At 71.8% G+C, this 22415-nt stretch overlaps 1 protein-coding gene across 1 annotated transcript in view; it reads left to right on the plus strand.

Moving 5' to 3' along the window:
• Positions 1-20895, plus strand: part of KCP (kielin cysteine rich BMP regulator) — a 54046-nt gene extending 33151 nt beyond the window's left edge. The window contains 26 exon segments of the mRNA XM_073328950.2: positions 448-554; positions 2338-2431; positions 3024-3197; positions 3859-3941; positions 4493-4586; positions 4881-5063; positions 5930-6100; positions 6275-6451; positions 7374-7456; positions 7650-7823; positions 8292-8474; positions 9859-9952; positions 10269-10436; positions 11243-11325; positions 12674-12794; positions 14086-14168; positions 15174-15273; positions 15848-15936; positions 16508-16610; positions 17195-17337; positions 17673-17845; positions 18397-18508; positions 18709-18810; positions 19046-19210; positions 19740-20046; positions 20542-20895. Of these exon segments, the coding sequence (XP_073185051.2) occupies positions 448-554; positions 2338-2431; positions 3024-3197; positions 3859-3941; positions 4493-4586; positions 4881-5063; positions 5930-6100; positions 6275-6451; positions 7374-7456; positions 7650-7823; positions 8292-8474; positions 9859-9952; positions 10269-10436; positions 11243-11325; positions 12674-12794; positions 14086-14168; positions 15174-15273; positions 15848-15936; positions 16508-16610; positions 17195-17337; positions 17673-17845; positions 18397-18508; positions 18709-18810; positions 19046-19210; positions 19740-20046; positions 20542-20759 (3584 nt within the window). The 3' untranslated portion in view covers positions 20760-20895.
• The last annotated feature ends 1520 nt before the right edge of the window (positions 20896-22415 follow it).

Raw genomic sequence — 22415 nt, forward strand, 5'->3', positions numbered from 1 at the left:
CCCGCCCGGCCGAGCAGTGAGTGCCCCTCCCCCCCTGACCCCCCCCCCACACTGCCCCCCCTGCTCCCGCCCTCCTGAGCGGTGAGTTCCCTTCCCCGCACTGCCCCTCCCCCACTGCCCCCATCCCTCACTTCCCCCCACTCCACCCAGCTCAATTGTGGGTGCCCACCTGGCCCCACCCCCTCCGTTCTGTGGTCCCCCCCGGCCCTGGCTCCGCACCCCTGAGCTCCGGGGCTCTGCGTGGCACCGGGCCCATGGCAGACACCAGGCGCCGTGGGTCCATCCAGCGGGGGCAGCCCGTAGGGCCGGCCGGGCACCGGGAGTGACCCCTCAGTGCCTCCTGCTGGCCCAGGCCCCGCCTGCCGTGGGGCTGGGCCGTGGGGCGGGTGGCCCCGGGCCGATCGGGGCGCCCCGCTGTGCTAACCCGCCTGCTGTCTCCTCGGCCAGGGGACTGCTGCCCGACCTGTGCCCAGTGCTCCTACAACCAGCACCTCTACGCCAACGGGCAGGCCTTCGCCCACCCGCACAGCCCCTGCCAGCGCTGCCAGTGTTTGGTGAGGGGGCCGGCCCGCGGGGCACCGCGGCGGGCGGCCAACCGGGGCCTCTGTGCCCCCGGAGCCGCCCCTCCCCGCTGGGGGGCAGTGGGGACGCCCTCCCCGGTTGCCAGGGTTGTGGTGCCGGACCTCCCAGTCCTCTAGGGTCGGGGGCAGAGCAGGGTGGGGGTGGGCCCGGAGGCCCCGCGGGGTGGGTCGGGGGGGGCTGGGCGCGCAGGCCCTGGGGGGATCCGGGGTCGGGGGCAGAGCAGGGTGGGGGTGGGCCCGGAGGCCCCGCGGGGTGGGTCGGGGGGGGCTGGGAGCGCAGGCCCTGCGGGGATCCGGGGTCAGGGGCAGAGCAGGGTGGGGGTGGGCCCGGAGGCCCCGTGGGGTGGGTCGGGGGGGGCTGGGCGCGCAGGCCCTGGGGGGATCCGGGGTCGGGGGCAGAGCAGGGTGGGGGTGGGCCCGGAGGCCCCGTGGGGTGGGTCGGGGGGGGGCTGGGCGCGCAGGCCCTGGGGGGATCCGGGGTCGGGGGCAGAGCAGGGTGGGGGTGGGCCCGGAGGCCCCGTGGGGTGGGTCGGGGGGGGGCTGGGCGCGCAGGCCCTGCGGGGATCCGGGGTCGGGGGCAGAGCAGGGTGGGGGTGGGCCCGGAGGCCCCGCGGGGTGGGTCGGGGGGGGGCTGGGCGCGCAGGCCCTGCGGGGATCCGGGGTCGGGGGCAGAGCAGGGTGGGGGTGGGCCCGGAGGCCCCGCGGGGTGGGTCGGGGGGGGGCTGGGCGCGCAGGCCCTGGGGGGATCCGGGGTCGGGGGCAGAGCAGGGTGGGGGTGGGCCCGGAGGCCCCGCGGGGTGGGTCGGGGGGGGGCTGGGCGCGCAGGCCCTGGGGGGATCCGGGGTCGGGGGCAGAGCAGGGTGGGGGTGGGCCCGGAGGCCCCGCGGGGTGGGTCGGGGGGGGGGCTGGGCGCGCAGGCCCTGGGGGGATCCGGGGTCGGGGGCAGAGCAGGGTGGGGGTGGGCCCGGAGGCCCCGCGGGGTGGGTCGGGGGGGGGCTGGGCGCGCAGGCCCTGGGGGGATCCGGGGTCGGGGGCAGAGCAGGGTGGGGGTGGGCCCGGAGGCCCCGCGGGGTGGGTCGGGGGGGGCTGGGCGCGCAGGCCCTGGGGGGATCCGGGGTCGGGGGCAGAGCAGGGTGGGGGTGGGCCCGGAGGCCCCCGCGGGGTGGGTCGGGGGGGGCTGGGCGCGCAGTCCCTGGGGGGATCCGGGGTCGGGGGCAGAGCAGGGTGGGGGTGGGCCCGGAGGCCCCGCGGGGTGGGTCGGGGGGGGCTGGGCGCGCAGTCCCTGGGGGGATCCGGGGTCGGGGGCAGAGCAGGGTGGGGGTGGGCCCGGAGGCCCCGCGGGGTGGGTCGGGGGGGGCTGGGAGCGCAGGCCCTGCGGGGATCCGGGGTCGGGGGCAGAGCAGGGTGGGGGTGGGCCCGGAGGCCCCGCGGGGTGGGTCGGGGGGGGCTGGGCGCGCAGGCCCTGGGGGAATCCGGGGTAGGGGGCAGAGCAGGGTGGGGGTGGGCCCGGAGGCCCCGCGGGGTGGGTCGGGGGGGGCTGGGAGCGCAGGCCCTGCGGGGATCCGGGGTCGGGGGCAGAGCAGGGTGGGGGTGGGCCCGGAGGCCCCGCGGGGTGGGTCGGGGGGGGCTGGGCGCGCAGGCCCTGGGGGGATCCGGGGTCGGGGGGCAGAGCAGGGTGGGGGTGGGCCCGGAGGCCCTGCGGGGTGGGTCGGGGGGGGCTCTCGGGAGCGGCCGGTGACCTGCCCCCTGCCCGCAGGACGGGACCGTGCAGTGCTCGCCCGTCGCCTGCCCCCCGCCCAGCTGCCCCCGCCCGGAGAGCCAGCCTGGCCAGTGCTGCCCCACATGTCGGGGTGAGTGTGCCGCTGAGGGGCTGGGCGCCCCTGGGTTCCCCACCGAGCTCTGCCGGTGAGGCCCTGCCCCAAACTGAGCCCCCCCGCCCCGCCTCCCCATATCCCCCCATGGGACTCGGCTGCCCCTTGCAGAGGCAGTGAGTGGCCCCCAGAGGGCACTGTGACCCCGGGGCGCTGCCCTGGGGCAGACGTGCGATGCCCCCGATGCCCCCGTCCATCGCCCGACCGGCCAAGCGGACCTGGGGGGAGGGGCCCGGGGCTGGCGGCCCCCTCGGGCTCCCTGGGGGCACAGGGGGCAGGGGCACCTCCGCAGGGGCTGCAAACGGGGTGGGCTGGGGTGAGGGAGCCAACCCTGGGGGGCTGGGCCTGAGGCCCCGTCACACTGAGCAGCTGGCTGATCCCAGCCGGGGGGAGAGGGGGCACAGGGCAGGGCTAGGGGGCAGGACAGGTTAGGCTGGGGGGCAGGGCTGGGGGGCAGGATGCGAGGGAGGGCATAGGGCAGGGCTGGGGGGCAGGATGGGAGGGAGGGCCTAGGGCGGGAGGCAGGACAGGGTGGGGGTCGGTGGTCGCTGACATCTGCCCTCCCCCCCAGGCTGCAGCGTGGAGGGGGGCGCGGTGGAGGCGGGCGAGCGGTTCCCCAGCCCGCGGGACCCCTGCCAGCTCTGCGTCTGCACCCACGGGATCGTCAGCTGCTCGGCGCGGGATTGCCCTGGTGCCCTGTGCGCCCACCCGCTGCCCGGCTCCTGCTGCCCGAACAACTGCAACGGTGACCCCCGACCCCTGCCCACGGGGGCCACGAGCCGGTCCCCCTCCCCCCTGCCCGTGCCTGGTCTCCCACTCCCCCTCCCCCCTGCCCATGCCCGGTCTCCCACTACCCCGACCCCTGCCCGCGGGGGCCACGAGCCGGTCCCCCTCCCCCCTGCCCGTGCCCGGTCTCCCACTACCCCGACCCCTGCCCGCGGGGGCCACGAGCCGGTCCCCCTCCCCCCTGCCCGTGCCCGGTCTCCCACTACCCCGACCCCTGCCCGCGGGGGCCACGAGCCGGTCCCCCTCCCCCCTGCCCGTGCCCGGTCTCCCACTACCCCGACCCCCTGCCCACGGGGGCCACGAGCCGGTCCCCCTCCCCCCTGCCCGTGCCCAGTCTCCCACTACCCCGACCCTCTGCCCGTGGGGGCCACGGGCCAGTCCCCCAACCCCGATCCCCCGACCACGGGGGACCCCACTGGGCTAGTTTCCCCAGCCCCAGTGGACACGGCTCTGCGGGGTTGGGGGCGGATCGGGCGCTGCTGCACTGGGCCCCGACCCACTGGACGGGACCTGGGCGGCACCTCAGGGGCCCTCGCTGTCTGCCCCATCCTCCCAGCATGCATTGCAGAGGCGGGGTCCCCTCCGTTAGCCCCCCCGTGTCCCCTCTCCGTCTGCCCTAGGCTGCAGCTACGGGGGGAAAGAGTACCCCAACGGAGCCGAGTTCCCGCACCCCACGGATCACTGCAAGCAATGCCACTGCCTCGTAAGTGCCGGGGGGCGAGCGGGGCCCCAGGCCCGAGGTGGTTCAGCGTGGCCTACTGGACACCTGGGTCCCAGCCCGGGCTCTGCTGCTGCCTTGCTGGGGGAAGCTGGGCCGGTTGCGTCTCGTTAGCCCATGGCAGGGGGAGCGATCGTGCAGCCAGCGCCCCCGCCGGCCCCGCTCTGCCTGCTCCCCGCGTTACAAGTGGGGAAACTGAGGCACAGAGCAGGCAAGCACTGGCAGAGCTGAGACTAGAGCCCAGGGCTCCAGTCCAATGGCTGAGCCACTGCCCCCGAGGGAGGGACCCATTTAACCCCGTCCCGGCCACAGCGAGGGGCCGGGGCGTCGCAGTGGACGGTGGTTTTCACGCTGTGCTGGGTGGGGGCTGGGTGGGGTTGAGGGCGGAGGCTGGGGGCACAGTCTGGGGCGGGGGTCACGGGATGGGTGGGATGCTGAGCTGGGGCACAGGGTGGGGTGGGGGCTGGGAGGCAGGACTCCTGGGTTCTCTCCCCGGCAGTGCCCGGCTGGCTCTGACCTGCCTCTCCCCCCTGCAGAACGGCCATGTGCACTGTCTGTTGCGACGCTGCCCGCCCCTGCCCTGCGCGGAGCCCTTCCTGGTGCCCGGCGGGTGCTGTCCCCAGTGCCCAGGTAGGCCGGCGCGCGGGGCAGTGGTCTGGGGGGGTCACGGCCCCTTTCCAGCTGCCCCCCATCTGTCTGGGGGCCGGGGGGGGCTGGGAGGCACCATGGGGCTGTTTGCTGGCAGGGCCGAGCTGAGCCCAGCCCATCTGGGCTCCCGGGAGGTGCCCCCCAGCACTGACCCCACAAGCTAAACCCTCTGCCGCCTTGAAACCCGCCCCTGCCATGGCCAAGGGCAGGGAGCGCCTGGGGGAGTCGGGCGCTCTGTCCCCGGCACCCCCCTCAACCGCCCCTGTCTCCTCCCAGAGCCCCCGGCGGGCTGCCTCTCCGCGGGCGTCTCCTACCAGCCCATGCAGCGATTCTACGACCCCTCGGATGCCTGCCGCCTCTGCATCTGTGCCAACGGGACCGTCACCTGCCAGCACCAGCCTTGCGCCCCCGCCCTCTGCGCCCACCCCCTGCGGCGGGACTGCTGCCACTCCTGTGACGGTACCCCCCAACCCCCTGAGCCCCCCACTGGGCCTCACTGGGCTCCCCGGTCCCGCTGAGCCCCCCACTGGGCACCCCGCGGGCCACACTGGGCTCCCCGGTCCCGCTGAGCCCCCCACTGGGCACCCCGCGGGCCTCACTGGGCCCCCCGGTCCCGCTGAGCCCCCTACTGGGCACCCTGCGGGCCACACTGGGCTCCCCGGTCCCGCTGAGCCCCGCACTGGGCACCCCGCGGGCCACACTGGGCCTCCCGGTCCCGCTGAGCCCCCCACTGGGCACCCCGCGGGCCACACTGGGCCCCCCGGTCCCGCTGAGCCCCCTACTGGGCACCCCGCGGGCCACACTGGGCCCCCCGGTCCCACTGAGCCCCCCACTGGGCACCCCGCGGGCCACACTGGGCCCCCCAGTCCCGCTGAGCCCCCCACTGGGCACCCCGCGGGCCTCACTGGGCCTCCTGAGGCCCCTGATGGACTCCCGAGCCCCTATGTTCTGCACCCACCCCCTGCTGCCGCTCTTGTGATGGTAGCCCCTTTTGGGTCCCCAGAACCCCCTCCCTGGGCCTCCCCAGCCCCCCTCGGCCCCTTGAATCCCACCTGGGTCCACTAAGCATTCCCCCCCAGTACTCCTGGGCTTTGCACGTACCCTCACAGCAGGGCTGCTGCCATTTCTGTGACGATACCCCTTGGGCCCCCCAGCCCCCCGCTGGGTCCCCTGAAACCACCCAGTGACCTGGGCCCCCAAACCCCCCGCTGCACCCCCAGCCCCCGTGCTCTGCTCCCCCCTGCAGCAGGAACACTTCCCCCCAGCCCCCGGCTCTGCTCCTGCCCCACTCTTGTGCCCAGTGCCATCACCCGCTCTGCCCCCAGGCTGCCTGTACCAGGGGAAGGAGCTGCCCAACGGGGAGCAGTTCCCGGACCCCGCGGAGCCGTGCCACGTCTGCACCTGCTGGGAGGGCAGCGTCTCCTGCCAGCCCAGGGCCTGCCCGCTGCTCCAGTGCCCCTTCCCTGCCCGGGGGCCGTGCTGCCAGGTCTGCGAAGGTGGGTTGGGCATGGGGTGCGGGCGCAGGCCGGGCTGGGCTAGCCCAGGGGGCTGCTGGGCTCCACCAGTTGGGGCGCCAGGGTTGGGGGGTGGGTCAGCCCATGGGGGGTGTCTTGGGCCCTGGCCTCCTCTGCAGTGCCTGGCACCGGGCTCACTCTGTCCGGCCCCCACAGGCTGCGAGTACTTGGGCGAGGGTTACCTCGATGGCCAGGAGTTCCCGGACCCCCAGGACGCCTGCGGCCGCTGTGACTGCCTCCACGGCTTCGTCACCTGCACCAAAACGCCCTGCGACCCGCCAGGCTGCCGCCACCCTGCCAGCCCCCCAGGCCGGTGCTGCCCCGTGTGCCAGGGTAAGTGGGGCTCGGGGGAGGGTGGGCACCGCGTGGCATGGCCACTCTCCGCCACCACCAGGCATGGCTGGGGAACCTCAGGCCTTGTTAAAGTGAAGGGGTATGGCCAGTGCCCCCCAGCCCCGCTGGTGCCCCTCATCCCTGACCCACAGCCCCCTGCTAGCCCAGCCCTGGGCTCCCCCTGGTGCCCCTCAATCTCAATCTGCAGCCCCCTGCTGTCCTAGCTCTGCCCCTCCCAGCCCCACTGGTGCCCCTGACCCACAGCTCCCTGCTAGCCCAACCCAGCTCTGTCCCTCCCCAACCCCACTGGTGTCCCTCACACCCGACCTGCAGCCCCCTTCTAGCCCAGCTCTGGGCAGAACCAGGGGGCAGGGTGGAGCCAATCGATGGCTCCAGCATTTCTGTTCCTCACGGGCACCGCAGGCAGGCCTGGGCGGGTACCGATGGGCTGAGCTGGTTTGGCCATTCCCAGTGCCCACGACAGGCCCAGGTGCCAGGGGAGGGGAGGGTGGTCCAGTGGTTAGGGCGCTCGCGTGGGGAGGAGGAGGCAGGTTTTGCTGCCGACGCCCTGCTTGACCCTGGGCAGGTTCTGGGCCTCAACCTCCGTCCGGCCTGGCCAGCGTGACGCCAGCCCAGCCTGCCCCACCCGGAGCGGAGCCTGAGGCCATGCCAGCCTGGCCTGGCCCCCGGAGTGGTGGCTGTGGCGAGAGCCACAGGCGAGAGGCCACCCAGGCCTGGTCTGGGGGCGTTGCTGGCTCCACGGCGGGACGGTGCTGGGCGTGGGGCTGGGCGCAGGATCGGGGCCAGATCTCCCAAGTGCTGGAGGGGGCTTGGGATTGGCGGGTGCTGGAGGGGGGACACCTGGGATATGGGGGGCTGGTTCTCCCCTGCTCTCAATGTCTTTCCTCCCCTCTGGTGCCAGGCTGCCACTTCCAGGGCCAGGACCTCGCGGACGGAGAGACCTTCCCGGCCCCCGGCGGGCGCTGCGAGCAGTGTCGCTGCCTGGTACGTGCCTGGGGGGGCATGGCCGGCCCTGTGGGGAGAGGGCTGGGCACAGCCCCAGGGGGCACAGGGAGCCGAGCTGGCACAGGGCTGGGGTTGTGCCAGGGGGATGGAGCCCAAGGGGAGTGGGGGCGCTGGGGGGCTCAGCATGGCTGGGGGCCTGCCCTGCTCACCCCCGTTCCCTGCCCTCTTGCAGCGGGGAGAGGTGTCCTGCGGGCCCCTGCCCTGCCCTGGGGTGACGTGTCCCCACCCGGCCGTGGGCCCCTGCGACTGCCCCGTGTGCGACGGCTGCAGCTTCCATGGGCGAGCGTGCAGCAACGGGGAGCGCTTCCCCGACCCTCACGACGCCTGCCAGCTCTGCTCCTGCCTGGTGAGTGTCCACCCCCGAAAAGCAGCCAGCTCTGGGGAGGGGCCCCGCTGCAAACAGCACCCCACGGTGCTGGGGACGGGGGTCACAGTCCTGGGGCCAGCTGCCTCTGCAGGGGACACCCCGGGGCCTGGCCCGGGACAGCGGGCAGGGCCTGGGCCAGGAGCCAGCAGGCTGGGAACAGCTGCAGATGGGCGGAACCGTGGGCTTAGCTAAAGCAGTTTCTCCCACGGGACCGTGCCCAGTCGTGCCGCCCTGGGGCCAGCGCTGAGTGCCAGGGGAGGTGCCCCTGCAGATCTAGCCCCCCCCCCCCCCGCAGATTTCCCAGTGCTGGCCTGGCCCTGCCTCCGGGCACCGCGGGGGCTGGCGGCCCCAGGGACGGGGTGCAGGCTCTTGGGGGGGCTTTCGGTCCCTTGCCTGCCCAGGGCAGGAGCCCGGCCAGGTGTGATGCCAGCGGCTCTTGCCCCGCAGGATGGCAGCGTGACGTGTGTGCCCGCGCCGTGCTCCCCCGCCCCCTGCCGGAACCCGGTCGCCCTGCCCGGCCAGTGCTGCCCACAGTGCTCCGATGCCTGCCGCTACCAGGGCCACCTCTACGAGAGCGGGGCCCCCTTCCGCCCCCCGGGGGGGGACCCCTGCTCCACTTGCACCTGCCTGGTGAGTGAGCCGGCCCGCAGTGCCCCCCGGCTCCGCCCGAGCCCCCCAACCTCCACCCCTTTCCCCCTCTGACCGCCACCCTGCTCCGCCCGAGCCCCCCGACCTCCACCCCCTTCCCCTCTGACCGCCACCCTGCTCCGCCCGGTCCCCCCGACCTCCACCCCCTTCCCCCTCTGACCCCCACCCTGCTCCGCCCAGGTCCCCCCGACCCCCACCCCCTTCCCCCTCTGAACCCCACCCTGCTCCGCCCAGGTCCCCCCGACCCCCACCCCCTTCCCCCTCTGACCCCCACCGTGCTGGGCCCAGGTCCCCCCGACTCCACCCCCTTCCCCCTCTGACCGCCAACCTGCTCCGCCCGAGCCCCCCGACCTCCACCCCCTTCCCCCTCTGACCCCCACCCTGCTCCGCCCAGGTCCCCCCGACCCCCACCCCCTTCCCCCTCTGAACCCCACCCTGCTCCGCCCAGGTCCCCCCCACCCCCTTCCCCCTCTGAACCCCTCTGCTCCACTCCCTTCCCCCTCTGACCCCCTCTGCTCCCTTCCCCCTCTGACCCCCACCGTGCTGGGCCCAGGTCCCCCCGACTCCACCCCCTTCCCCCTCTGACCGCCACCCTGCTCCGCCCGAGCCCCCCGACCTCCACCCCCTTCCCCCTCTGACCCCCACCCTGCTCCGCCCAGGTCCCCCCGACCCCCACCCCCTTCCCCCTCTGAACCCCACCCTGCTCCGCCCAGGTCCCCCCGACCCCCACCCCCTTCCCCCTCTGAACCCCACCCTGCTCCGCCCAGGTCCCCCCGACCCCCACCCCCTTCCCCCTCTGACCCCCACCGTGCTGGGCCCAGGTCCCCCTGACCTCCACCCCCTTCCCCCTCTGACCCCCACCGTGCTGGGCCCGGTCCCCCCGACCCCCACCCCGTTCCCCCTCTGACCGCCACCCTGCTCCGCCCAGGTCCCCCCGACCTCCACCCCCTTCCCCCTCTGACCCCCACCGTGCTGGGCCTGGTCCCCCCGACCTCCACCCCGTTCCCCCTCTGACCCCCACCCTGCTCCGCCCAGGTCCCCCCGACCTCCACCCCCTTCCCCCTCTGACCCCCACCGTGCTGGGCCCAGGTCCCCCCGACCTCCACCCCCTTTCCCCTCTGACCCCCACCCTGCTCCGCCCGAGCCCCCCGACCTCCACCCCCTTTCCCCTCTGACCCCCACCCTGCTCCACCCAACCCCCCGACCTCCACCCTCTTCCCCCTCTGACCCCCACCGTGCTGGGGCCAGGTCCCCCCGACCTCCACCCCCTTCCCGCTCTGATGGCTTCCCTTCCTTCCAGGGTGGAGGGGGCGTATCCCAAGCCGGGGGTCCCCCCACACTGACGGCTTTGCCTTTCCCCTCTCAGGGCGGGGACGTGCTCTGCGTGATGGCCCCGTGCCCCCCGCTGACGTGCACCCACCAGGTGATAGAGCCCGGGGACTGCTGCCCCCGCTGCAAAGGTACGACCCACCCTGGCCGCTGCCCGCCCAATATCCCCCAGGGGACAGAGGGCCTATCCCTTTAAGAGAGGCGGGCCATCTACATAACTCCGCCCCAAACAAGTGGTCCATGTCAGTCAATAGTGACTCATTAGCATGTGGGGTCTGTGACCTCTGTTGGTCTATATTGGGCCGATAGTGCCCCCCCGAGTCAGGCAGCTGCAGGCTGTGGCCTAGCGTAGTGGGCACCCACGGGTCCATATCGACCTGTATGATGGACCGTGCAGAGAGCACAGGCATGACATTGGTGTGAGTCTGACCCGCTGCTCTCCCGCAGGCTGCATGTACGATGGGCAGGAGCACGCCGATGGCACCAGCTGGTTCTCCTCCCCCTGCGTGTCCTGCCTGTGCACCCACGGCATCGCCACCTGCGCCCAGATCCGCTGCCTCGGCTCCTGCCTCCAGCCCGTCCAGGTGCCCGGGGAATGCTGCCCACTGTGCGCAGGTGCGAGGGCGGGTGCGGCTCTGCCAGGCCCACACGGGGGCGGGGAAGGGAGCGGGCACAGGGGGCTCAGAGGTGGGCAGCTGCTGCAGAAGAGGGCACGGGGCTGAGCCGTAGGGTTGTAGGGTCAAAGGCTGGACGGGACTGTCTGACCCCCCCAGCCTGGCACAGGCCAGAGAACTGCCCCTGTTACCCCCGTATCGAGCCCAGAGACCTGCGACCCAAGCGCCTCCCAGACAGGCCCCGGGGGCCGGAGCTCCGACGGGAGTGTCCGGCCGTGCACCCGTTAGTGTCTGAGGGACGTCCTCACGCCCGGTGGCCCTGTGTGTGCCTAAGGATCACAGCCTGGCACTGGACGTGTGGAGTCGCTTATCGACTGCGAGCCCTGGATCCCACCCAGCGTCTCTGCTCTGCGGGGGACAGGCCCCTGCTCTGTGCACCTGCGTCCCTCGGTCCTGCATGGGGGACTTTGCATTCGGCTGCACTGAACCCTTTTGGTTGAATGCGCCCAGCATGCCAGGCAAGGCAGATGGCACCATGGGACGGCCCCTCCTCAGCATTATTTACCTCCCCGCCCCCAGGCTTTGCGTCGGCTGCAGGTGTTATCAACAGTGATTCTACATTTACTGTTTCTATGACTAGTGGCTGATCTGGGAGCCAGGACTCCTGGGTTCTTCCGCGGCTCTGGGAGGGGAGTGGGGTTTCGTGGTTAGAGTGGGCAGGGCTGGGAGCCAGGACTCCTGGGTTTGTCCCCGGCTCTGGGAGAGGAATGGGGACTCCCCCCACTGCCCTGACAGGTTTCTCCCCAGATTGCATGTTCGAGGGCCAGCCGTACAGCCCCGGGGAGAGCTTCCAGCCGTCACTGGACCCCTGTGAGATCTGCACCTGTGAGGTAAGGGGACAGGGAGCAAACACTGCTCCCCCTCCTCCCAGGCGGCGGGCTGGGGACACCCCCAGGCCTCCCACACTGTGCACTCGTCCTGGGGGTGCCGCAGCTTTGGGGGTCTGCTCTCCCATCTGGAGTCTTGTGGGAGACTCATCAGGGAGGGGGGCTATTCTGACCCCTGCCCCTGGATTGGCAGGGTGTAACAATGCTGGATCTGGCAGGACCCAACGGAGAGTGTCAATTCAGGACAAATTGCTGAAAACAGGGCAGTTACAGTCCCAGGCTGGGGTTTTTCCACCTCTAAGGCACCAAACCAGACAGACAGAGAGGACTTCGGTCTCACCCACTGGCTGACCACAAGTCACACAAGCAATTCCCTCAGACACTCCAGTTCCCCAGTATCACCACCAGGCCACTGGTTATGGGACAAATGGTTATGAAAACCAAGACCCCAGTGAAAGAAAAAGGAAAACGGTTCTCCTGATCCCAAAGGACCCAAACCCCAGACCCAGGTCAATATACAAGTCAGATCTCACCCACAAATCCCGCTGTTGCCAATCCTTTAGCATCTAAAATCTAAAGGTTTATTCATAAAAGGAAAAAAGATAGAGATGAGAGCTAGGATGGGTGAGATGGAATCAAGGACATCCAGTGATGGCCAAGTTCTTGGTTCAGGCTTGTGGCAGTGATGGAATAAACGGCAGGTTCAAATCCAGTCTCTGGAGAACGTCCCCAGCTGGGAGGGGTCGTTCAGTCCTTGGTTCAGAGCTTCAGTTTGTAGCAAAGTCCCTCCAGAGGCAGGAAGCAGGACTGAAGACCACGTGGAGATGAGGCATCAGCCTTTTATAGTCTCCTCCAGGTGGCAGGTCCCCTCTTTGTTCGTACTGTGGAAAATTACAGCAAAATGGAGTTTGGAGTCATATGGGCAGGTCCCTGCGTGCCTGGCTGAGTCGCAAGGTGTATCCGCCTTCTCTCAGTGGCTCAGGTGTGTCGCTGATGGTCCTTCATGGGCCATCCGGCCGGCTAGGCAGAGCTGACACCAACGTGTCCGGGGTGTCCCCCAGAAGCAGAGCACAAGTTTGAGCTACAGACAGTAGAGAGCCAATACTTATAACTTTACATACAACAACGATTCACACATGCAGACAGCGTAATCCTACCCAGCCAATCACAGCCTTGTCTGAGACACCCCACGTGACCTCCTTTGTACCAGATTTGGTGCCACTTTAGGACCTTGGTTGCACCAATGATCTGTACGGTCCCAGATTCTGTCAATAACGTGACACAGGGTCTGTGCTGTGAGGGGTCGGGGGGACGGGGCAGTAACCAGCCTGGTCTCTGCCTTTCGTTCCAGCGGCTGGCGGTCGGGGGGCCTCATGTGCGCTGCTACCGCAGGCAGTGCCCCAGCCTGGTCGGCTGCCCCAGGAGCCAGATCCAGCCGCCCGGGCCACAGCACTGCTGCCCCACCTGTGCCCGTGAGTACCCTGCGGGCACACGCCAGGGCTGCTCAGCCAGGGCCTGGCACGGGGCGGCCATTGCTCTGGAATGCCCTGTGCCTACCCCACACACCCCACAGCACCCCCTGCTGGGCAAGGCCGGGCTGGAGTCTCCAGGAACTCCCCCCACGGCCAGTGCCCGCACCTCACTCCCCACAGCACCCCCTGCTGGGCAAGGCCGGGGCTGAAGTCTCCAGGAACTCCCCCCACGGCCAGTGCCCGCACCTCACTCCCCACAGCACCCCCTGCTGGGCAAGGCCGGGCTGGAGTCTCCAGGAACTCCCCCCACGGCCAGTGCCCGCACCTCACTCCCCACAGCACCCCCTGCTGGGCAAGGCCGGGGCTGAAGTCTCCAGGAACTCCCCCCACGGCCAGTGCCCGCACCTCACTCCCCACAGCACCCCCTGCTGGGCAAGGCCGGGCTGGAGTCTCCAGGAACTCCCCCCACGGCCAGTGCCCGCACCTCACTCCCCACAGCACCCCCTGCTGGGCAAGGCCGGGGCTGAAGTCTCCAGGAACTCCCCCCACGGCCAGTGCCCGCACCTCACTCCCCACAGCACCCCCTGCTGGGCAAGGCCGGGCTGGAGTCTCCAGGAACTCCCCCCACGGCCAGTGCCCGCACCTCACTCCCCACAGCACCCCCTGCTGGGCAAGGCCGGGGCTGAAGTCTCCAGGAACTCCCCCCACGGCCAGTGCCCGCACCTCACTCCCCACAGCACCCCCTGCTGGGCAAGGCCGGGCTGGAGTCTCCAGGAACTCCCCCCACAGCCAGTGCCCGCACCTCACTCCCCACAGTGCCCCCTGCTGGGCAAGGCCGGGGCTGAAGTCTCCAGGAACTCCCCCCACGGCCAGTGCCCGCACCTCACTCCCCACAGCACCCCCTGCTGGGCAAGGCCGGGGCTGAAGTCTCCAGGAACTCCCCCCACGGCCAGTGCCCGCACCTCACTCCCCACAGCACCCCCTGCTGGGCAAGGCCGGGGCTGAAGTCGCTGCGAGTGCCCCCACGGCCAGTTCTCCCACTGCGCTCCCCACAGCAGCCCCTGCTGGGCCAGACCGGGGCTAGAGCAGCTGGGAGCTCCCCCACGGCCAGCGCCCGCTCCCCATAGTGCCCCCTTCCGGGCAAGGCTGGAGCTGGGCTGTTTCACTGGTCAGTCCGTTCCCGTCACACAGGTGTCTGGCCCTGGCTCCCCCCGGCAGGGCGGGGTGGGGCTGTCTCTTGTGCCTTGGCCCCTCTTCCCGCCCCTCACCCCACTGCCTTTGTGGCTTGCAGAGGCCTTGAGTAACTGCACGGCCGAGCTGGCCGGGAACGAGCTCCAGGCGGCTGGCGACCCGTGTTACACCTGCCAGTGCAAGGTACGAGCCCCGGGGCCGGCTCTGTCCCTCCGCTGGGCCTGCCGGGCTGAGCTGAGCCTGACCCCGCTGCGCGATCAGACCCCCATGCCGGCGCTTGCTCCAGGGGAGTGCGGACGCCTCCTGCCCTCAGCCCTTCGCGTCCCAAGATTGCGCCCCCGGGCCGTGCCGTGCAGCCCCCTCTGTGGTGGGGCGGGGCAGCCGTGGAACGGCGCAGTCATTCCGGGAAGGAAGAGTCTCGTCTCTGACGCACACGGCGCCTTGGGGTGTGCCCACGGCCTGCCCCCCATGGCCCACGTTTAAGGTCACCCCCACCACCGCCCTGGGGCATCGGGCCAGCGCAGAGTGCAGGGGAGAGCGCCCCCTGCTGGGCCCCTGCCCCATTCCTTGCAGCACAGCACCCCCTAGTGCCGCACTGGCAGGCACTGACGCCCGGCGCTGACTGCCAGGGGAGAGCCCCCCCTGCTGAGCCCCCGCCCCGCTCCCTGCAGCACCCTGGGCCTCCCTTGGAGGTCTCCCATCCAAAGAGTGACCAGGGCCAGCCCCGCGTGGTGTGAAGTGGAGCCAGAGCCCAGCAGGGAGAAGTGGGGAGTCCATGACCCTTGATTTTCAGGGTGCCCCCCATAGTGGGAAGGCTCCAGCTCTCCCTCCAGTGACCCTCTAGGGGCTGGCCCCTCAGAGCCATGGAGAGCACGCTGGGTGTGGCCTGTCCGCCCCATGGCTCCCCTGCTGGACCCCTCTCCGGGCCCCCCAGGTTCCTCTCATCCCATTAGCAGCAGGCCTGTCCGAGAGAGAATCGTGAGGGTGCGCCCAGCTCCGGGCACTGGCCTGCATACCCACAGCTGACCCTGGTGTGTGTGTGTGGGAGGGGGACGTGCCACCGCCCCGTCCCATGTGTCTGTGCCCAAGTCGCGGCCCCGTCCCATGGGTCTCTGTGCGCCCATGTTGCCATCCTGGGTTGCCCCCTGTGCCCTGGCTGCATCCCGGCCCCCGCTCTTCTCATTGCAGGATCTCACCTGGGTGTGCGTGCACCAGGGCTGCCCGCTGCTCAGCTGCCCTCCCGCCGAGCAGTTCACCCCCCAGGGCGCCTGCTGCCCCGTCTGTGACGGTGACGTATGGCCAGCGCCTGCTCGCACCCGGAGGCCTCGCCGAGGGGCCCCTTGGAGCACACTTCATTGTGGGGGGGAGGGGGAGCGGCATGGCACCAAGAAGCGGGGGGCTGGGATCTGGGGATCCCTGCATTCCAGGCAGCAAGTCCCCCACTACCCAGCTGGGCACGGAGCCCTGTGGCTGGGGTGCTCGGAGCTGGCCACGCACAGAGGCCACAGGGCAGTTGTCCCTTCAGTGGCAGCAGAGGCCAAGCGGGCAAGGGGGACCCCGAGGCGGTGACGCTGGGTTAGCTTCCCCCAGGTCTGTCTGTCTGTCAAGCACCCGTCCCTGCAGACAGACAGCACAGTGCTAGATCAGAGCTAATAACTCTGAAGCCTAGTGATGGCAAACTGCCGGTCAGCACAGGGCTGACTGTGTGAGAATCCCCCCCGTCCCATCATGTGGCCCCCCCAGGAACTGTCTTGCGCCATCAGTGGCATTGCTGGTCACAGGGCGGCTGTCTGCCCACGCAGTTCCCAGCGCCCATCCCCATAGGTCTGGGGCAGCGGCTGACCCCCCACCCTCCCTTGCAGAGTGCGTGACAGAGGCTGGAGAGCGCCGGGTGCCGGACGGTGAGAGCTGGGTGGAGAGCGAGGACGACTGTGTCAGCTGCACCTGTCATGTAAGCCCCAGCGGGGGCAGCCCCCACCCCAGTCTGGCGCTGTGCCCTGGGGCATCCCCTCCCCCACACCTGGTGTGTCTGTGCCCTGGGGGCTCCATTCCCACCCCCAGCCTGGCGTGACTGTGTCCCTACCCCTCTCCCTCCAGCCAGCGCTTCCCAAACAACTGGCGATTCCCCAGGCGCCGGGCAGGGAGGGGCTTCGCCTGGGGCCCCACAGCAGGGCCTGGAGGGGAACCCAGGAGTCCGGGCTCTGTGGCAGGGATCCCTGGACAGGCCATATGGCACCTTGCTTGGGCTGCCCCCTCCCGGGCCAGCGGGCGCGGGGTACGGAACAGGGGGGCGGGGGGCAGGCCCACCTGTGTGCCAACGAGGCCAAGGGCTGCATTTGGGGGGCAGAGGGCAGGGCTCTCCGTGTGGAAAGGATGGAGCAGTCCCCCTGCGCCAGGCGTGCCCTGTGCAGACTGGCTACCGGTGCCCTCTGTGCCTGGGGCTGCCCGGCTGGGGGGAGAGGGGCGGAGGGCTGTCGGGTGGAGCCGGGCTCCCACTCCTCTCCGTTGTCTCTGCCACGCAGCGCGGCCACGTGGAGTGCCACGTCACGGCGTGCGAGCCCGTCGAGTGCCAGGGCAGCCTGCGGAGGGTGCGGATGCCCGGCTCCTGCTGCTACGAGTGCCAAGGTAGGCGCTGCTCCTGGCGGGCTGGCCGGGTGCAGGGCCCACGCCACAGGAGGGGAGGGGTGGCAGGCCAGTGACTCTGCAATGGCAGGCTCCCTAGGGGCGTGCTGCTCCCCCGGGCGGGTGCCCAGTATGGTGCCAGCCCCTCGCTGACAGATCCTGGAAGGTGGCACGGAAGAGGTTAAAGGGGCTGCACACAGATGGTGCCAGTCTGCGCGGGGCAAACTTCACAGCCTGTGCGGTGAGGCTGATCAGTGTCAGCCCTCCGTCCCAGGTGGGGAAACTGAGGCACCGAGCAGGGGAAGGGGGCCCTCTGCACGCTGCACAGAGACCAGTGCTGGGAGTAAGACCCAGGAGTCCTGGCTCCCCTGATTCTCCCTGCTCGAATCACCAGCCACGCTGCCTTCCGCCTTCCCGCACCGTCTGGCAGGCGGCACACCGGCCCCGCGCTGGGCGGGCCAGACCTGGCGCCCCTGCCTGCGCCATGCCAGTCCTGCCACCTTGCCAGGACCCGGCGCCTGCCCCCAGGCCGCTGTCTTCTGGGCCTGGGGGATCCCCACAATGCTGGCTCCATCCTCTGCCCTCAGACCCAGAGGGCTCCTGCTCCTACCAGGGCCAGCGGTACCCGGCCAGCGAGCGCTGGCAGGTGGACACCTGTACGACCTGCACCTGCGTCTCCGGGGAGGTGCACTGCCAGATCCAGCCCTGCCCCCCGGCCGCCTGCGCCGCGGTGAGTGGGGGCCCAGCTAGGCCCCTGCCCTCCCTCTCCCCGCTGGTCGAGCTCCTTGGCTGAGCCATGGTGGGGCAGGTCAGGGGCCCCCCTGAGGACTTGCCTTGGCCACTGGGGGGGGTGAGTACTGTCCCATTGCCAGGATCCATTGCGCCCACCCCGTTACCCTGGGAGGTGTCCCATAGCCATGCGGGGGGGGATGGCAGCCAGCGCCGGGCGTTACAGGGTGGGAAGGGTGGAAGCCGGGAGGGGGATGGGAGAGGGGCAGCCAGCCGTGGGCATTACGGGGGCAGAGGCTGGCACCCGCATCCCCGTAACGGCCCCTGTGTGCCCAGGATGAGACACCTGCCCTGGCGCCAGGCACCTGCTGCCCTCGCTGCCTGCCCCGCCCCGCCACCTGCCTGGCCTTCGGCGACCCACACTACCGCACCTTCGACGGACGCACCCTGCACTTCCAGGGCACCTGCACCTACGTCCTGGCCCAGGACTGCCAGCGGGAGGACTTCAGGTGAGAGGGGGCGCAGCAGACATGGGCAGCAGCCCCAGGGAGGGGAGCCTGGGGGGAAGGGAAAGGCTGCCTAGTAGTGAGAGCAGGGGGCTGGGGGCCAGAACTCCTGGGTTCTATCCCAGCTCTGGGAGGGGAGTGGGATCTAGTGGGTTAGAGCAGGGGGCTGGGGGCCAGGACTCCTGGGTTCTATCCCAGCTCTGGGAGGGGAGTGGGATCTAGTGGGTTAGAGCAGGGGGCTGGGGCCCAGGACTCCTGGGTTCTATCCCAGCTCTGGGAGGGGAGTGGGATCTAGTGGGTTAGAGCAGGGGGCTGGGGGCCAGGACTCCTGGGTTCTATCCCAGCTCTGGGAGGGGAGTGGGATCTAGTGGGTTAGAGCAGGGGGCTGGGGGCCAGGACTCCTGGGTTCTATCCCAGCTCTGGGAGGGAAGTGGGGGCTAGTGGTTGGCGGTTTGGAGCCCGGACTCCTGGGTTCTGTTCCCAGCTTTGTCCCTAGCCCACCGAGGAAAGCCCTCCCCACACACACAAACCCTGTGCCCGTCTCCTGCCCGCAGCATCCACGTGACCAACGACGACCGGGGGCGCCCGGGTGTGGCCTGGACCAAGGAGGTGACGGTGCGAGTCGGGGACACCGTGGTGCAGCTGCTGCAGGACTGGCTGGTCAGGGTGAGACGGGCGACAGTGCCAGGCTGGACGCCCACTGCACCCCGAGCCTCTGCCCATGGCGGAGCCGGGTCTGGAGCCTGCACTGGGCAGGGCCCTGGTGCGGTTATGGGAGGTCACCTGGAGGCAGGAGGGAACCAGGCTGCACAGGTGGGACCCCGGTGTCCTCCGGTGCCCGCTGAACCCCTGCCCTTCCCTCCCAGGTGGACGGCCAGGTGGTGACCTTGCCCTTCCTCAAGGAGCCCCACCTCTACGTCGAGCGCCAAACCAACACCGTCCTGCTCAACACCAACATCGGGGTGAAGGTAACCGCCGGGCATGGGGGTCCTCTGCCCTGCCGCTGCCCGCTGGGGTGCCGCCCCCAGGCCTCCGATCCAGGCTGCGCCAGCGGGAGGGCATTGTCACGCAGGCATTTCAGACCGCTCCTGGCTGGTGATCCAGCCCGGGGCCTGGCAGGCAGAGCAGCACCTGTGACTGGCGGCTGGCTGGGCCCTGTGCCCCGCGTTCGGGGGGTGCTGCCCATCTCCCCTCTCCCCCCAGGTCCTGTGGAGCGGGCGCTCACAGCTGGAGGTCAGCGTGCCCGGCACCTACAAGGGGCACATGTGCGGCCTGTGTGGCAACTTCAACGGCCACCCGCAGGACGACACTCGCCTGCGCTCGGGGCAGCTGGCCCGCTCCGAGGCCGCCTTCGGCAACAGCTGGAGGGTGAGCGGGGGCCGCCCCAGGGACAGCAAGCCAGGTCCTCCGGCTGCCCACAGCCCAGCCCCCTTCCCCGCCATAACTCCCCCCCGCCCGGCTCCCTTCTCCACCATCACGCCCCCCAGCCGGCTCCCTTCCCCCTCGGTATCCCTCTGGGGTGCCCATCATGACCCCCGAGTGCCCTGGAGTGAGGGCTGCGACCCCCAACTAGGGGGAATTGTATGCGGAAGGGAGACAGCCATGGGGAGGAGGTAGCCAGGACATGGGCAGCCCCCCTTGCCCTACTCCCTGCAGCGCCCCCCAGTGCCACACCAGGGCATTAGGGCCAGCACTGACTGCCAGGGGAGAACGCCCCCTGTTGAACCCCCCCCTTACTGCAGGACAGCACGCCCTAGCACCGCCATAGGGCGCTGGCCCCCCAGCCCCTGCCCTCCCTCCCTCCCTCCCTGCAGCCCCCGGGCTCTGCTGGGTCTCCAGGCTGGGTGGGTGCTGGGGGCGATCCCCCCTCCCCGCGCTGACGGCGTCTCTGGGGCAGGTGCTGAGCGGTAACGGCACGGGCGGGCCCTGTGCCGACGGGCGGGATGTGGATCCCTGCAAGGAGGCCGGCTACCGCGCCCGCAAGGAGGCCAACGCCCGCTGCAAGGTGCTGAAGTCGGGGGCGTTCAAGCCCTGCCACCCCCTGGTGCCCCCGGAGCCCTTTTTCGCCGCCTGCGTCTACGACCTGTGTGGGGCCGGGGCCGGGGCCGGGGCCGAGCCCTGCCTGTGCGACGCGCTGGAGGCCTACGCCGCCCTGTGCCGCCGGGCCGGCTTGGCATTGAGCTGGCGCTCCCCCACGCTCTGTGGTGAGGGGGGGCGGGGGCCAGGGCTTCCCACTCCTCCCACCCGGACCCTCGCAGCCCCAGGCCCGGCCGTGACCCCCACCGGTCGGGGGGCGGGCCCTGGGCTGGCTCAGATCGGGGTAGGGGGGGAGCCCCGGGGCGGGGGAAGGTCCCGGGCTGGCTCAGATCAGTGGGGGGAGTCCCTGGGGGGCAGGTTCTGGGCTGGCTCAGATTGGGGGGGGGGCAGGACCTGGGGGGGGCAGGCCCTGTGCTGGCTCAGATTGGGGGGGAGCCCTGCAGGGGGGCAGGCCCTATGCTAGCCCAGATGCAGGGGTGCAGAAGGGGCAGGTGGTGGGCACAGCCCCAACCCCCTGGGGAGATTCAGGCTGGCCCCATGGCCACAGGGGCAGTTCTGGCTTCTCACCCTCGGGGCTGAGCCTGGGCTGAGGGGGGAGGCAGGTCCCAGGACTGCCTCTTCCCCCCCCGAGCCCTGGCACTGACCCCTCCATCTCCCTCCAGCCGTCGGCTGCCCCAAGGACCGGGGCTACGTGTTCGACGAGTGCGGCCCGCCCTGCCCCAAGACGTGTTACAACAAGGATGCGCCGCTGGGGGCCATCGAGTCTCGCTGCTTCACGCCCTGCGTGCCCGGGTGCCAGTGCCCCGCCGGGCTGGTCGAGCACGAGGCCCACTGTGTCCTCCCCGAGGCCTGTCCCCGGGTCATCTACGACAGCCTCTGAGCCCTGGGACTCCCGCGTCCTCCGCCATGGCCCCGGGGCCGGCCACGCTCCCTCCCACAGCCCCTGGGTCGCCCGCTTCCTCCGCCATGGCCCCGGGGCCGGCCACGCTGCCTCCCACAGCCCCTGGGACGCCCGCGTCCTCCGCCATGGCCCCGGGGCCGGCCACGCTGCCTCCCACAGCCCCTGGGACGCCCGCGTCCTCCGCCATGGCCCCGGGGCCGGCCACGCTCCCTCCCACAGCCCCTGGGACGCCCGCGTCCTCCGCCATGGCCCCGGGGCCGGCCACGCTGCCTCCCACAGCCCCTGGGACGCCCGCGTCCTCCGCCATGGCCCCGGGGCCGGCCACGCTGCCTCTCACAGCCCCTGGGACGCCCGCGTCCTCCGCCATGGCCCCGGGGCCGGCCACGCTCCCTCCCACAGCCCCTGGGACGCCCGCGTCCTCCGCCATGGCCCCGGGGCCGGCCACGCTCCCTCCCACAGCCCCTGGGACGCCCGCGTCCTCCGCCATGGCCCCGGGGCCGGCCACGCTCCCTCCCACAGCCCCTGGGACGCCCGCGTCCTCCGCCATGGCCCCGGGGCCGGCCACGCTCCCTCCCACAGCCCCTGGGACGCCCGCGTCCTCCGCCATGGCCCCGGGGCCGGCCACGCTGCCTCCCACAGCCCCTGGGACGCCCGCGTCCTCCGCCATGGCCCCGGGGCCGGCCACGCTCCCTCCCACAGCCCCTGGGACGCCCGCGTCCTCCGCCATGGCCCCGGGGCCGGCCACGCTCCCTCCCACAGCCCCTGGGACGCCCGCGTCCTCCGCCATGGCCCCGGGGCCGGCCACGCTGCCTCCCACAGCCCCTGGGACGCCCGCGTCCTCCGCCATGGCCCCGGGGCCGGCCACGCTGCCTCCCACAGCCCCTGGGACGCCCGCGTCCTCCGCCATGGCCCCGGGGCCGGCCACGCTCCCTCCCACAGCCCCTGGGACGCCCGCGTCCTCCGCCATGGCCCCGGGGCCGGCCACGCTGCCTCCCACAGCCCCTGGGACGCCCGCGTCCTCCGCCATGGCCCCGGGGCCGGCCACGCTCCCTCCCACAGCCCCTGGGACGCCCGCGTCCTCCGCCATGGCCCCGGGGCCGGCCACGCTCCCTCCCACAGCCCCTGGGACGCCCGCGTCCTCCGCCATGGCCCCGGGGCCGGCCACGCTCCCTCCCACAGCCCCTGGGACGCCCGCGTCCTCCGCCATGGCCCCGGGGCCGGCCACGCTCCCTCCCACAGCCCCTGGGACGCCCGCGTCCTCCGCCATGGCCCCGGGGCCGGCCACGCTCCCTCCCACAGCCCCTGGGACGCCCGCGTCCTCCGCCATGGCCCCGGGGCCGGCCACGCTCCCTCCCACAGCCCCTGGGACGCCCGCGTCCTCCGCCATGGCCCCGGGGCCGGCCACGCTCCCTCCCACAGCCCCTGGGACGCCCGCGTCCTCCGCCATGGCCCCGGGGCCGGCCACGCTGCCTCCCACAGCCCCTGGGACGCCCGCGTCCTCCGCCATGGCCCCGGGGCCGGCCACGCTCCCTCCCACAGCCCCTGGGACGCCCACTGTAATGATGCTGGTTCTGGCAGGATCCAACTGAGAGTGCCAGTTCAGGACACATTGCTGAAAACAGGGCAGTTACAGCC

This window comes from Lepidochelys kempii, chromosome 1 (genome assembly GCF_965140285.1).
Source record: "Lepidochelys kempii isolate rLepKem1 chromosome 1, rLepKem1.hap1, whole genome shotgun sequence".
In the NCBI taxonomy this organism is placed as follows: Eukaryota; Metazoa; Chordata; order Testudines; family Cheloniidae; genus Lepidochelys; species Lepidochelys kempii.